Source organism: Stigmatopora argus, chromosome 7 (genome assembly GCF_051989625.1).
Source record: "Stigmatopora argus isolate UIUO_Sarg chromosome 7, RoL_Sarg_1.0, whole genome shotgun sequence".
In the NCBI taxonomy this organism is placed as follows: Eukaryota; Metazoa; Chordata; class Actinopteri; order Syngnathiformes; family Syngnathidae; genus Stigmatopora; species Stigmatopora argus.
The window spans coordinates 8,027,711-8,043,524 of record NC_135393.1 but is presented as its reverse complement, the minus strand read 5'-3'; the positions used below and the strand labels follow the sequence as shown (position 1 = coordinate 8,043,524).

The following is a 15,814-nucleotide window of genomic DNA, read 5'->3' as shown; positions in this document are numbered from 1 at the left end:
ACTCTTGTGATGATAAGATGATCAGAAAATGAATGAATGAAAATGAATATTTCACCTCACATTGGTGTTTGTGATGCAAAAAGATTCAACTCAAGTTCATTGATTTTGTATTTATTGCACTCTTGTTTACATTACAGTACAGTAACAATTAAAGCGCATCCTTATGGGTGATAGGAGGACATTCACTGTATATTAATGTCTTATATGCTCTTTGTGCTATGAAAACAATGTAATAAATAGAGTATAAACGTGTGCAGTGAAAACCGTAAAAATACTTTACTAAGAAACTGCAGTACTGGAATGTTTAACTAATGTATTTCAAATATAGACTTCAATGGAAGAATTTGTGGCTTGCATTCATTTCGAATGCAACAAAAGTGACCACCTTTTGATTTTATTTCACAGAAAATGTGTGATCCTGTTCCCATAAGGCACCTGAGTCTTTTCTGTGAACCTTGATTCTAAATAGTAAATTGTAAAGCCTTATTAAATTCTTTTAAAAATCTATGATTCGTAGAGCTAGTTTGGACTTTTCATTTAAATTGCTAAGACATGTAAAGGTGCAAGCAGCGATACAGAAATTTTAGGAGAAATGTTGCTTAAACTATTACGGGAAAAATATTGGTAGACTAATTTTAAATTCTAACATTGCATTGGATAACCCAAAAAAGCGATTTGTCTCCCTAAAAATGTTACATTAGATTTCAGTAATATGTACTTTTTGGCATCATTCATTTCTTTGTGAATCTTTAAAAAAAAAAGGACAGTCTGTGATGTCTCAAACCGAGGATTGAAATCAGTTTTCACACTATAGTAATATCACGTTTTTTCCACTCTCACGTTTGGGTTTTAGCTAAAGCTGCTTTTAAGGAAATATTGCAAAATAGCCATTAGTTTTCCTTTTTACAACTGGCTCGTATTGGCCAACAAGAATATTTTGGTGCTGGTTTGAGAATGGTATAAATGCTGCATTCAAAACTGCTGGGAAGGTGGAGATATCTTACATACTAAACCTTTGATTTCAAGGCAGTAATTAAAGTATTTGAGAATTGCAACAAGCGATCAGGCTATTAATTGCATTGTTGGGATCGTTTTAAATTGCTACTAAAACCATTCACCTTAACAGTGGAACCTCGTGAATTTAATGTCCTGAAAGTGATACATTTTAAAGTTCAATATATACAGTACATTCATGTTCACATTTTGTGTTTTTCTTTTCCTTTTTTTTTAACCTGGGATGAATTGATTGACTTTAGATTACTTTGCATGGGAAAACATATTTTGCAATAAACCATTGGAAGAGTGCTATATCTTTTAAAATATCTGTAGAAGTGTGAATACATTGATCATTGATGTGAAGATTCTCACATTTGGTGTTATTGCCTGAAAAAAATCTATTGGCAATTTTTCAGAACAAAAAAAACTGTTCGGTGGCAAAATAATGGCAACTGTAAATAGAGTATTCATCATTATTGTCAGCCGAAAACATGCCAAATAACATGTTTTTGCCCAGTCAAATTTAGCGAGTTCATTTTTCATGTTTTGACAGAAGTTCTGTCTACAAGCATGTTTGCTCACACTCACACCTTGACTCATCCAATCAAAAATCTCACAGCGTTTGTCTTCGCCAGTAGATGCGTGTACACCAGTGGTTCTTAACCTGGCTTCGATTGAACCCTAGTGGTTTGGTGAGTCAGTCTCGGAGGTTCAGTGTCTCATGTCTGTTAACGATAGCATGCCCCGCTTGACCATCACTGGCCCACAGATGGTCACGTGACATTGCTTGGCCAATCAGTGCTGCGAGAAATTTATAAAGCTTTTTGAATTTGAAAAAAAAAATCACATTTTATTTTACACTAAAGTAGGGTTCGGTGAATGCGCATATGAAGGTGCATATGAACCTGGTGGGGTTCGGTAGCGCCAACAAGGTTAAGAACCATTGATATACACCATTGAGGTTAAGTCTTTTTTGCCAATCTCGGAATAAACCGAGCCTCAAAACCAACGGAATCTGTAACAACAACTCAATGTGATATTACTTGAACATAACATATTTTACACGAGCATCAATTACTTGCCGAAGTCCAGTAAGGCCGAACTCCGGAATATCAATGGTCGAATGTATTGTGAAACGGCCGCAAAGAAGACAGACACTAAGCCACGTTAATATCTGGACAACTCTAATATAGAAGCACTGATATGAGTTGGTTTTTGCAACAGCTGGACTTCATTTCCGAATCAGTTGTGAAGTTTTGATGGAAGCCTCTAAAAAGTAACAAATACCAGGAATGTCATCTGGGAAGTTGGACGGAAGCTCCTGCCTGCTCCTGGGAATGAAAACAAACTCTGGACGCTCCTTCAGTAATCTATGATGAAGAGTACACAAATAAAACGTAAATCAGTAAGGCAACTGACTAGACACTGGAGAAAAGGCAGCAATCCTTGAAACCTTCTGTTTCCTGTCTAGCACATGCAATCTTCCCTACGGTAACCTTGGAAACGGAAGACACTAGCTCGCAGAGATGTCACCTGTGTGTGGTCGGGCTGATGTTGATTTTACGGGGTTGGCTGCACGACTCAAACTTGTTGGCCAGGGTGACGTTATTACCGAAAAGGCAATAACGGGGCATCTTCACTCCGACTACACCAGCGAGCACTGAACCAGTGTGCAGGCCGATACGCATCTGCAAATAAGAAATGCGTATTTAACATGACTACTTTATGTAGTTTATAGCTGTGGCCCTGAGTTCAATTTTAGTAAGCTTGGACTTAGTGCACAAATCCAGTCGCACGAATGGATGGATTAATCTGGATAAGCCTGGATAAATCATTTGAATGGCTGAGTTGTCAATTGTGGGATGTGATTGGCCAGAACATTTCGAGCATGCTTCATTTATTACCATACAGAGTCATCAACTATTGTTTATATACAAAACATTGTGTTTATCTGATGGAATAGCACAACCATTTATCCATGCTGAAGTCCGCATGTAGACAAAGTTATAAACTATTTTGCAAAACTTCGTAACCACGTAAATTTAGAACAAAATCTGATTCTTTTCTGCCTCACTGCGCGGAATGTGAGATAATCAGTTAAGCAACATTCCGTTGTTTTATAAAATTGATCTGGATTATTTTGTTTGCCAGACAGATTAAGCTACTTTGTTGGTTTGTTTTTTCTTCTGGGTTTCGGAAAGCTGGTTCCTCACCTGTATTTGTTCTCCAGTTGGTGTCCTGACTTCATCAGAAAGTTCCATCATCTTTAAGGCCATCAGTGCAATCTGGGCCGCATGAGTGTCACTCTCCTTATGTAGGCCACCAGCTACACAATAGGCATCCCCAATAGTCTCCACCTGAACACAGATCAGACCACCAGAATATCGTATTATAACACGATAGTTTGAGTGGATCGTTAAAATCTGTGCTTAATTGCTAAAAATGTTACAAGGCAAGTTTAGTTTTATTCCCATTTGTTGCGGGTGTGATGGAGCCTATCCAAGCATTCTTTGGGCAAGAGGAGAGGAAAACCCTGGACTTGTTACCAGACACTCACAGGGCACATACGTATGTACAGGAAAAAACATGGTAAAACAACCACTTGCATCCACATTCACATCTATTTTCACCCATTATCAATCATTCCTTTTCCATGAATATATTCCTATTTCATAACTAACAGCCCAGTCAAATGGGAGTCAACATTAATGAATTATTTGATTGAACCAATGAGGGGTGTTAACAAACCTGAACCAAAAAGTGGCCAGTATACCCAGAATACATCTGCGCTGATAGTTCTCAGAAACTGTGTAGTATCTGCTGACTATGCCCAAAGCACACACACCCAAATGTCAGTCAGCTGTTTGTAGTTGCTATGCCAAGAAAATGGCAACTACCTTGACTAGCTTGTTTCTTAAGCCTACAAAACACTCCGACCATGCCAGCAAGACTTGGCGAAACATCTCTCTCGGTCATTTTTGGCTCACCTTGCACACACATCTACTACCGTGTGCTCGGAGAGAATATCTTTTGGCTACATTTTACGCACAATTTGCTTGCACATAAACACTCAAAAGAAGATGTTATTGTGTCAGTGCTGTAACCTTTAGGCCTGGCTTGATCGTGTAGTTACAGTTTGAATGAGGAAGTTGCACTTATGGCCAATAGCCATAAACTTTTTTTTATACTAATAGCAGTAGATCTCTCATTTAGGCTCTTCTGTGGAAAAATGCAGCTGAGGAGGTTATAAAGAGGTTTCTTTTGCTATAACTCAGCACTAAATTGCTGAAAGAAAGTATTTGGAAGCTTTTCAGCACTTATCTTGAAACATATATCATTTATTTAGAAGCAAATCGTGGAAATGTCTTTACAGGACATTTAAAGTTAGTTATTTGACTGAACACCACAAAATAGCGTATGAAAGAAAGTTCATCATTTGCGATTATTTTTGATGCATCCAACTAAGACAAGATAAAAAGAAATAGAGATCAGAAATTTGGACACCTGTCTATCATCTTGAATTCTGACCCTTAAAGACCAATTAGTCCGCCTTTAGGAGTCCACCTCCAATCCATGTATTATCCTAAATCAGATGCACCTCTTTGAGGTCTTTAGCTGCATAAAGACACATGTGCACCCCATAAAATCAGCAAGACTCAAACTTGTAACATGGGCAAGACAAAGCGCGGTCCAAAGACACCAGAGACAAAATTGTACACCTCAATAAGCCTGGAAAGGGCTATGGAGAAATTGCTAAGCAGCTTGCTGAGAAAAACGTTGCTGGAGCAATCATTAGAAAATGGAAGAAGCTAAACATGACGGTCAATCTCAATTGCTGTGGAGCTCCATGCAGATATCACTTCGTGAAGTCTCAATGATCCTAAGAATACCACGAGATTACTGAAAAGAGCTGTGATCACAGTGACTGCTGGTAATGTACAAAGACATCATGGTTTGAAATCATGCAAAGCATGAAAGATTCCCTTGTTTAAACCAGTATCTCAAGGAATGTCTTAAGATTGCCAATGGCCATTTGGATCATACAGAAGAGTCGTAGGAGAAAGTTTTGTGGTCAAATGAAACCAAAATAGAACGTTTGGTCATTTGGTTTTGGAAGAAAAATGATGAGTACCATCCCAATCACACCATCCCTACTGTGAAGAATGGGGGTGGTAGCATCATTTTGGGGGGTGTTTTTCTGGGTCAGAGCATTTGAGATGAGACCTAAACCCAATACAAAATCTGTGGAGGCAGCGCAAACTCCATGTTTCTCACCTACAGCCCGTAAACCTTACTGATCTGTGTGAATGAGTGGGCTAAAATCCTTCCTGCAGTGTGCAAATCTGGTGAAAAACTACAGGAAATGTTTGACCTCTGTAAATGCAAACAAAGGCTACTGTGCCAAATATTAACATTGTTTTTTGGCAGGTGTTCAATGCTTGCTTGAAGCTGTGTGACACAAATAAATCGTTTTAAAAAATCATATTTTATGATTTCTGGATTTTTCTTTTTAGATTATTTCTCTCACTATGCACATGCACCTATTATAAAAATGTCAGAACCCTCCATGATTTCTAACTGACTATATATTATCATTAATAAAAAAAGAAACTTTTAATGCTATGAGGAACACATTGAAGTGGAGGACCGTCTGTCTTCCATCCTCCAGGACAAGATAAGAGTACTGAAAGCTGACAGCCATAAAATCTCTATTGTACTTCATTTTTGCTGTTTTAAAGTCATCTGCTTTCATGTAACCAGAGAGCAGTCGACAACTATGTGACACAGACAAATGAAACTATTTTTAGACATATACAAGCAGAGTGGAACAGGGTCCTGAAGGAGCTTCATTGCGTCTTTACGATGCATTTGCCAAATACGTAGCTATATCTTTGTTAAGGCTTGGCTGACATGTTGTTTATAGCCTACAGCCTTTGGCAGCCCTTGCCGATGACTGATACAGACTCTCGGCGTCATTCTGCAGGTATTTGATGCAAATCACTCAGGGTGAAAATCTGATGGTCCTTTCTGCTACATATATTCAATTGTGTCTTCTGTCAGATATAAAAGGGCATGGTGCTTTAAAAATTGAAGCTTGTTATAAATAGCAGTCCGTTGCACTTGAAAAGACTGAATCACTTCACTATCTTGGGAACTACTCATGGAAAGTTAGATTTACAACAAAAATCCTAGTTCAAAATAGTTGTTCGGGTTCAATTTTGTTTCCATTTGTCCTTTAAAGGGAAAAAAATGGTTTGAATTAATCACACCAGGGTGAGCATTGCTGTTAACAAATTTGAAAGATTTTAAAGAGTCATGGACATAAAATGAATAATCAAGCACTTGTCTCTCAATTGCTTTGGAAGTATCCTGCAAAAGCGTGTCTTTCCTGAATGACACAATTAATAATGGTTCTTTTATATTATGTTATGATACAAACACTTATGAGTTTAACTCATGTAATGGCCAAATATCAATTAATTCATGTGAACTCATTTGAATTGAAATTCCATTAATCCATGCTAAAACTTTTCTTAACAAACCATTTTTTTGTATTTTTTTCCCCACATATAGCATTGTATTGTAGAAATTCATAACAAGCATAACGAAAGAGAACCTAAAGAATACAACGGATACATTCCAAAAGTGGCCGGCCCAGTGGATAAGTGGTTAGTCCGTCGGCCTCACAGTGGGAGACCTGGGTTCAAATCCAGGTCGGTCCACTTGTGTGGAGTTAGCATGTTCTCCCCGGGCCTGTGTGGGTTTCCTCTGGGTACTCCAGTTTACACTCACATTCCAAAAACATGCATGGTAGGCTGGATTGGACACTCTAAATTGCCCCCAGGTATGAGTGTGAGGGTGAATAGTTGTTTGTCTCCTTGTGCCTTGCGATTGGCTGGCCATCAATTCAGGGTGTCCCCCACCTCTGGCCCGAAGTCAGCTGGGATAGGCTCCAGCCCCACCCGCGACCCTAGTGAGGATAAAGTGGTTCAGAAATTGAGATGAGATGAGCGACATTCCAAAAGTGTAATCACTGTTTGTTTGTTTTGTTGTTTCTTTTCCTTTCTTTTTGTTGCCTGTGTGAGTCAGAAGCTAGAGTCAAGTTCTTTGTTTAGTCTGTGTGTGAGTGTGTATGAGTTGTGGCTGAAAGTATCGCTTTCTAAGTACTGTGGATTATCATTTTGTATTTGAGTGTTTTTCTCATTCAAAAAAAATACCTGAAAGTGCCTTGGTAAGTAAAGTTCCATTGCTTACATGTGAGGAGGACATTACAGTCCTTGGTTGCTCCATTTTTTTTCACTTCACTCGAGTAAAAACAGCTCTAAAATTGACCACATGGAACTTCGTTAATCAAAGGTTCAGGCGATCTGAGTGGTAAATCATAGTTCTGCTCTTCATCTGTTAGAATAATATTACATTAAAATATTCTGTTAATTATAAGATCACAAGCTGTGTGCTCAGGCCTGCAGGAGTATGGCCACACACAAATAATGTTAACAAGCTTGGGAATTAGATAACATGACTAATGTGTGTCTAAAAAGCACTAAGCAAAATGCATACAGCATAAGAGTGACTGGTGATTTTCCTTGTCAACCCAACATATTTTATTCAATCATTTTCCATACCGCTTATCATCACAAGGCTCGTGGAGATGCTGGGACCCAATTTTACAGATTTTAATTTATTTGCGGTCATTCCTTTGTTATCTAAAGTATAAAGATGCTATTGATATCAATGGGAAGCAATTTCTCTTAAATCAACAGGGGATAGTTGGTTCTTATGATGATGGTAATGCCTGGTGGGTGGGGTAGAATTATTTTAGTTTGATCTAATAATAATAATGATAATAATAATAACACTAATGATAATAATAATAATAATAAAAATTATACATTTGATCTCGAAGCGCCTTTCAATACACTAGATTTCCAGAAATGCCAAAAGACAGAAATAAAATAGGATAAACTAAGCACAGATTAAAAGCACACTCACAAAACAGGAGGGATTGTAACACAGACAAACAGCGGATCATGCTGGATATATTTTATCTAACCAATTTTGAGGCCATTTGTTGGCCAACCAATAGAAAATCACAAAACGTTCTTTATCTGGCCAAGATGTAGCATCCCAGCCACACATTATAGTACTCCATGAAAGACAAAATATGCTATCAATTTTCGCAATACGTTTCGCAACCCTCCCATTGGTCTAAAATTAAATAAGCGGTGGCATTTGGTGGCAACGTCATTAATGCACAATTAAAAGATGGTGCACTTACCTTGTAAACATCAAGCTCCCCACAATGGTGGTCAAACCTGGTGTACAGCTCGTTGAGCATGGTGATGACTTGCATCGGCGTGCACAGCGAGCAGACAGCAGTGAAGCCTACTAGGTCGGAAAACAACAATGTGACCTGCTCAAAATTCTTGGCTTGGACCGTTTGACCCTGCCACAGCTGCTGCGCTACAGTGCCAGGAAAGATGGAGAAGAGGAGGTCCACTGTTTTCTTCTTCTCTTCCTCAAGCGCCTGGTGAGCCTGCTCCAATGCCGCTTTGGCTTTGCCCAGACGCTTCTTCAGGCCATCCTGTGCTTTGGCCTGTTCGCCAACAAGGACCACATCGCGCAACGCGTTGTGAATAGGAATGTCGGACAAGTAGAGGCCGCGGCCCGTTAGCTCCTCCAGCTTATCCACACATGGCGAACCCAGGAACAAGATCACGTTAGACTCGGAAACGTAGATCATTTGGCCCTTGAGGTCCATGAGCTGAAAAGACAAATCGTTTAGATTGAGCCGCCATCTGACGCTGAGGGATTTCCAATCTATTTGGGGATGGCAGTGAGTTTGAATGATTATCTACTGCCATCAACGGCAGCTGATGTAAGGTGGAAAACTTGGAGTGGTTTTCTCAAGACATTATGTGTTATGACGAGGAAAACAAAGTATTGGCAGCTCTTCAGTGCACAACTACGTCATCCATGCCAGAGCCAGAATATTTATTTATATTTCAGAAGAATGCCATTTCTAAACACGACAAATGTCATCTGACCAATGTCTGCCTTGTCTAACATATGCAATATGCTGTAGATTACAGATGTTATTTTTGTTTCGGAATTATGAATTGATACTATTGTGTTGCCATTAAAAAACGTTTTGCTCATTTAAATTGAATACCGATGGAAAAACTTAACTGAGTTTGATTTATTTAACAAAGGGACAAAACCGATTAATGAATATATGTAAATATGTAAGATTATAGCCTAAGGCTAATTTCCACCTTTAGACAAAGACCTATCTTGACCAGTAACTCATGTTGAATGGATAATATCTTCTTTCCAAGAGTAATTTTTTAGTGCAAAAAGATGAGAGGAGAAACCAGTACCTTGCGGATGTACTGTACTCTAACATGGTTTTGTCTGTTTTTGCAGTGGATGTGACCACATGGGAAAATCTTGGAGCCAAAAGAGGATCCTTTGCTCTCTGCCGCTGTTAACATGCACACTTCCAGCACATTTTTAAAATCAATTAATGTATCGGACATTTCTGTTGAGGGTAAGATTGTATGATTCATTTCAGATTTTGTCAAATTGATTTTGCATCAAGGTTTGTGGTGTATGTACTCTTGCTTAATACGTTCCTTCATTCCTTCTAATAGAGGCAGATTACTGTATTTTTTAAACAGCTCTCCTGCAACTCTGAGAATAGTTAAACCTCTCAGTTCTCTTCATGGCGACCAGTCGCGCCTTTCCATAAATAGACCGAGCCTTTGATGGAGGAAAAGCCTCTGACATTTGCCTTGGATCTCAGTTGGTGGTAAAATGATGATCTCCGCCTTGGACTGAGCAGTACAGCAAATAAGATTGACCGAAAAACATCCTGCTTGGTTGTGTTCAGGAATCTGGACATACCTTCACTGTGTTGTCATGTCCCAAGACCCCGTGCTTGATCCGAAGGACAAACTGGGTGTTGAGCATGGTCAGCATGCCTTGGAAGGTGCATTTAATCTGAGGCCGCACGATGGAAAAGTGTTCTTGGAAGGTGGAAGCACGCCTGAGGCCGTCCTTTCTGCTCAGTCTCTTCCTGAGCCCGTGTCCGATTTGCACCAGAACGAGATCCTGGTCCAGGATTAGATGGAAGGGGAAGATAGTGGAGAACAAAGAGGTAGGAAGGGTCCCGGCTGAGGTCGCCCGCAGAGGACTGGGGCTCAGGCTTTTATCACCTTTGACAATCACTGTGTAAAGAAGACTGTGCTGAGGATTGGACTGAAGGATGCTGTCTTTGGCACTGGGGGGGTCCATCAGAACATCCACAGTGGTGTGATAGAGCACACGGGCGGCCGCCTTGATGACCCCGGGGAAGAAAAGCTCGGTGGTGGGGCGGGGGTTGAAGAAATAGACAGTGAGCAGACCCGGATCTTTGTCCAAGCACAGCACCGACACTTCCTTTACGCAATCCCCTCCATCTGCTCGGGGGGCATTGCTCTGCTTCAGAAGCACGTTGAAGCTGTTGAGGAAGTCGTGAAGAGCGCCCCCTACCACCCGCAAAATGTGGCCGTCCTCCTCGTAGCACATGTGGAAGAGCTCCTCCCCGAGAGACACTCTCAAGGTTTCCATCGGGATCGCTGAGGGAAGGATAATGAAAACTTCTATTGTAGCACATACATTAAAGGTACAGTACATTTGCATTGTTAGACAAGCTGCATACTGACTATATCAATGTGTCATTTATTTATTGTTATCTCGTGAAAAAAAAACAGGTTTTCCCCCCCAAATTTGATTTTGTTATGCGGGCTAATTAGTTGACATAACCCAAGATTTTCACAACATTTAAAGAGCTTTATTAAAATATTATATTTTTCTTTCTTTTTTGGGGTTAGGAAACACCATTAGATTCCAAAGAAGTCATCTAGCTAGCATCTGGTAATATGATCAGTCGCCCAAGGGTGACTCGGACCTCAATGCAAAATTTCCAAAAATTTCACCACGTATCAAACAAATTTGAAGCAGGTGCCAAAAATTTAAAGACGAATGCTCGTGTTTTAATTACTGACTTTGACGTGTTTCATAGGCAGTGTATGTATTAAACACTACTAAAATCACTCACAGAATTTAGAAATCTTTGAATTTCTCCAATAAATTTAAATTGGAAAAACCTTCAATCCCCATCACTGACCAATCTTCTGCAGCTTCTGAGTTATTTGCTATCCTGCAGAATGTCTAGGACTCCCTCAATATGACAAAACATTTACATAAAAGTGCAGAGAGAGTGTTACCTTTTGTGAGGTACTTGAATTTTGGCCCAAAATTCCTGGGACAACACTAACTTTGTGGTTTTCAAAACATTTCTCACAACAGTCATTTTGAAATATCTGTCCATTTAATTTCTACAATTTAGGTAGGATACATGTGAATTCTCAAAATGACTTTCTCACATTATTCAATCAAAAGTTACACTATGTTCAAAAACTGGGCGCTATTATTGTCAAATGTGACATGAGTCTTACCTGTTTTGGTTGAGTACGCGTTCATCATTTCCATCAAATGCTCCGGTTCATCTCTGCAGTCTGTGCAACAAAATACAAAGCTGCAAACACAATGATAAAGTTACCACATAAAGCTGAGGTAATTTCATACGAATCAGCCTGCAAAATTGTTATCACTATCCAGTAACACATCTATAAATGCTATTAAATAGCCTTTGCACTATCATCCCTACAACTACTATCATTTGAGGATATTATATCATTTGTATATGAGGGAAACAAATGTTATAAAGAATGAGAACATGATTTTCCAATGTTTGGAATCAGTATTTTGTTCCTCTATAAATCATTTCAAATGTCAAATAATAAGTCGTTTAATAACTGATTCCGATATAAACACTCCGTTATGTTTCTAAGACAGATGAATGTGCCAAAAGCAATAAAATTCCTTGACTATTCTGCCCAAAACACCTACACACACAGACACGATGAATTAGTGTAGTGATCCTTCATCCATGGGTGTGAAAAAGAGTGTTTATAACTTTGTACATCCCTATTGAAATCCCAGTTTGTGTAATATAAAAAAATGGATAAATCTTTTAAAAATGTTTCTGTGGAAGGGATAAAAATTACCTGATCAAAATTGAATGAATAATTGAAATTCATATTAAACGAGAGACAACATATGCACCTGCGACCGTTTTAGGGGCTCCAAATAAAACGGCACACGAACGGAAAAAAAAACCAAGTCGCAAGCATAATAGCAATTATTTATTACTATTATAACAATTTTACTCGATTAAAGTAGGGGGCAAGATTGAAAACGTTAATATTTATTTATCTGACGGACCGGCACCAGGTGGCTCGTGGACTAGTACCAGTCCATGGACCGGTGTTTGGGGACCACTCGCTACTTTAGGCAATTTATGAGCGTACGGTCCATTTCTAGGTAGCACTAACTTTCTCTTATTTTAGCTCCTCCTCGACAATTCAGACATTCAGGAAGTTCCAAAAAGTGAACTGGCCCCTGATAGGACAAAACGTCCCCCATCTCAACAAAACTATATTTTGACACAATGATCATATCACACATGACTTACTGCCGAACAAGTTGGCCATTGGCCTGCAAGACAACACTAAAACAGATAGAAACCATTTATAAGCAAGCTCTGAAAGTATTGGACAGAAAACCAAAAACGTACCACCACTTTCATATATTAAAAAAAACACAAACGCCTGAGCAGGGACAATAGTGTTAAATATGCAGATGCCACCTTAGTTTGCAAAATCTTCCATCACATAGCTCCTCCTCCACTGCAAGATTTTGTATAAAAAAAATTCCAACACATCAACAAGGGCTGGCTCTAGAGGTGACTGTGTAGTTCCCTTCAAAAAGAGTGCAGTCAGCCCAAGCAGGTTGACAAAACCCCTATTAAATCAACTCAACAATATATTTGCTTGTGCAGCTCGCTCCAGATACAGTTTGGTAGCTCTGGCTAGTCCACTCTATCACTAGCCAATCATAGTTGGTGAAAGCGATGACATATACCTACGCCTGCGAGAAGGCAATGACGTATCCCTACGCCTGCGAGAAGGCCCTGGTGTCACCAAATCGAATTCTGATTGGTTAAAGCAACAGTCTTATTGACGCTTGTTTAATGCAGAACTGATTGTGAAGCCCTTGAGGCAGATTTCTTACCCTGGCAACAAATAATGGCTGAAATGTGATTGGTTAAATGCTTCAATATGAAAACACATCTGGAAGCAGTGCAACCAGGGGGAAAAGCAATGAAAGGGAGCTAACAGACAATTTGGAATTATTTAATAAGTATTCATGGACAAAATATAATTAACATATATATATATATATATATATATATATATATATATATATATATATATATATATATATATATATATATATATATATATATATATATAGCATCTCATCTCATTTTCTGAAACGCTTTATCCTCAATGGGTGGGGTGCTGGAGTCTATCTCAGCTGACTTCAGGCCAGAGGCGGGGGACACCCTGAATCGGTGGCCAGCCAATCGCAGGGCACAAGGAGACAAACAACCATCTACTCTCACACTCATACCTAGGGGCAATTTAGACTGTCCAATCAGCCTACTATGCATGTCTTTGGAATGTGGGAGGAAACTGGAGTACCCGGAGAAAACCCACGCAAGCCAGGGGAGAACATGCAAACTCCACACAGGTGGACCGACCTGGATTTGAACCCAGGACCCCAGAGCTGTGAGGGCGACACCCTCACCACTTGCCCCACCGGGCCACCCATGTATGTGTGTGTGTTCATTAACATGAATATGAATATGTTCATTAATATGTGCTGTCCCTTATTAAATAAATCAAACTTTGGGCATCAAAGAAAATAACATTACCTTTCAGAACTCCCTCTTTGGTTCATCATTACTTGGAGGGCAGCATGGAGTCTCTGAAACTATATGGCAAAGTTAATTAGTATGGGATGGGGGATTGGAGGAATCCTTAAATGGTAGCCAATGTTCATTTTAAGGCGACCCTTTCTATTCTGAGCACGTTAGCACCTACCTGGGGACACGCCAGTTTGCGAATGCTTTCTCCGAGTGTATGTAGGTTGACTTTGGCTCTGCTGCTCCTCGATCTCGGTGCGATCTCACGCGTCCTTCTTCTCCCACCGTGCACGACCGAGCTCTCCCCGGCATCTCCATGCTGCTCATCATCCTCCTCCTTCTGGTTGCTTTTGGAGAACGGACACTCTCCGGATATGTTGAGTTCCTTCAGCCTGGCGCAGAACATCTTCACGGGTGCTGCGATGTCCTCACCACATAGGCGCAAGGCTCATTGTGCATGCAGACGGAGGCTCCAGAATGCCGCTCGCGTTTTAGTTTTCGCACCCCATCCTCGCTTAATCCTTTGGACTGATGCTGGTACTGAGCGATCGGCTGCCCCCCTAGACCCCCAGCCCCACCCCCACACACCCCACTCAAAAGAACCAATGACCAGATGAAGGAGGTGGAGAGCTGGGGAGGGCGAGTGGAGGGTTGGCAGAAGAGCTGCAGGCCAATCCTTGCCCGTGCAGGCACGTCTGATGGGGCTGAGCAACCTATCAGCAAGGAGACATTATTTCCAGATGACTTCTTGCATGTAATACACTTTTTTTCTCTCTCCTTCCCTATAACTGCATTTGGCCGAGCGAGTGGTTTGCGTGCCTGCCTCGCAATTTTGATGGATAGGGTTTGAATCCCAACTTTGACCTACATGATTTAAAATAGATTAACTCTGAAATGCCAGCAGCTTTTCTTTGTTAGAACTTTACTGTTAAAACAAGTTCAGATTGAACTACGACCGCCAGGCCCCTCCATAAAAAAATCTCATCAATTTAGAGACACGATAAACTAGTACATCTGCTACTAACCAGCTTGGAACCTATACACAACAATAATATTTTCGCAATTAGTAATTACTCCTTCCTGAGAAAATATAAATAAATAAATTAAGAATCTCTCTCGATGTTTATACATGCTTGGGATCTCATCTTATCTCATTTTCTGAACCACTTTGTCCTCATTAGAGTTCCAGGGGGTGCTGGAGCCTATCCCAGCTGCATGCTTGGAATACACCTATCAAATTTCAATCTGTGTATCATTTCAAGCAAAACATGTATTGTGCACAAGTCACTGAAAGTGCAATTATGAACACACTTTTCTTGTAAAGTGCTAGTCCTGTCACTCCTACAAAAAATATGTTAAGATGTTAAAATTTAGTATCAAGCAACATTAGCGTGACACTTTTCATCAAAATGCATGAGAGATTTTCCCGAAACCTTTTACTGCAATAGCAATATACTTTATGTCCTTATCTGGTGCTATTTATTATTTTTCTCTGTAAGATCCATTACTAAAATATACATTATATAGCCATCTATCATGAATTCTAAAACTGAATAATGACAAATACCTCACAACCAGTTGTATACGCCCATCCGGCCAAGTGTCATCACAGACATGCAAAAGATATATACATACTTTATGCTTATGTCTTTCTTGTTATGTGTCTTCCAGGTCCTGTTTAGGAAATGTTGAGAAGATAGTAAGAAGTATGTTGCAACTGGGTGAGATTTCACCAGAAATACACAGCAAAAAAATCTATTTTGAGCCTCACACGATCAATGCCAAATTAAACTACTTCCTATTGATTGTAGCATTCATTTAAATTATAATTCTTCAAGTAATGAATATTTAATGACAAAAATTGCATCACTTTTTAAATTTAAATAATGTGTCAAATGCTTGCAGATATCTTCAGATATTATGTCTGCACTCATAGACTTT

The 15,814-nt window shown here is 39.7% G+C and overlaps 1 protein-coding gene across 1 annotated transcript; it reads right to left on the bottom strand.

Annotated features, from left to right (window-relative positions):
* Positions 1-792: 792 nt before the first annotated feature.
* gucy1a1 (guanylate cyclase 1 soluble subunit alpha 1) lies at positions 793-14,451 on the bottom strand. The gene is made up of 8 exons (XM_077604416.1): positions 14,052-14,451; positions 13,883-13,941; positions 11,499-11,578; positions 9,904-10,616; positions 8,276-8,761; positions 3,210-3,353; positions 2,530-2,684; positions 793-2,366 (listed from the first exon to the last, which is right to left on the bottom strand). Exons 1-8 carry the CDS (start codon positions 14,277-14,279, stop codon positions 2,228-2,230), a joined length of 2,004 nt encoding a protein of 667 aa, XP_077460542.1. The 5' UTR covers positions 14,280-14,451; the 3' UTR covers positions 793-2,227.
* Between the last annotated feature and the right edge of the window lie 1,363 nt (positions 14,452-15,814).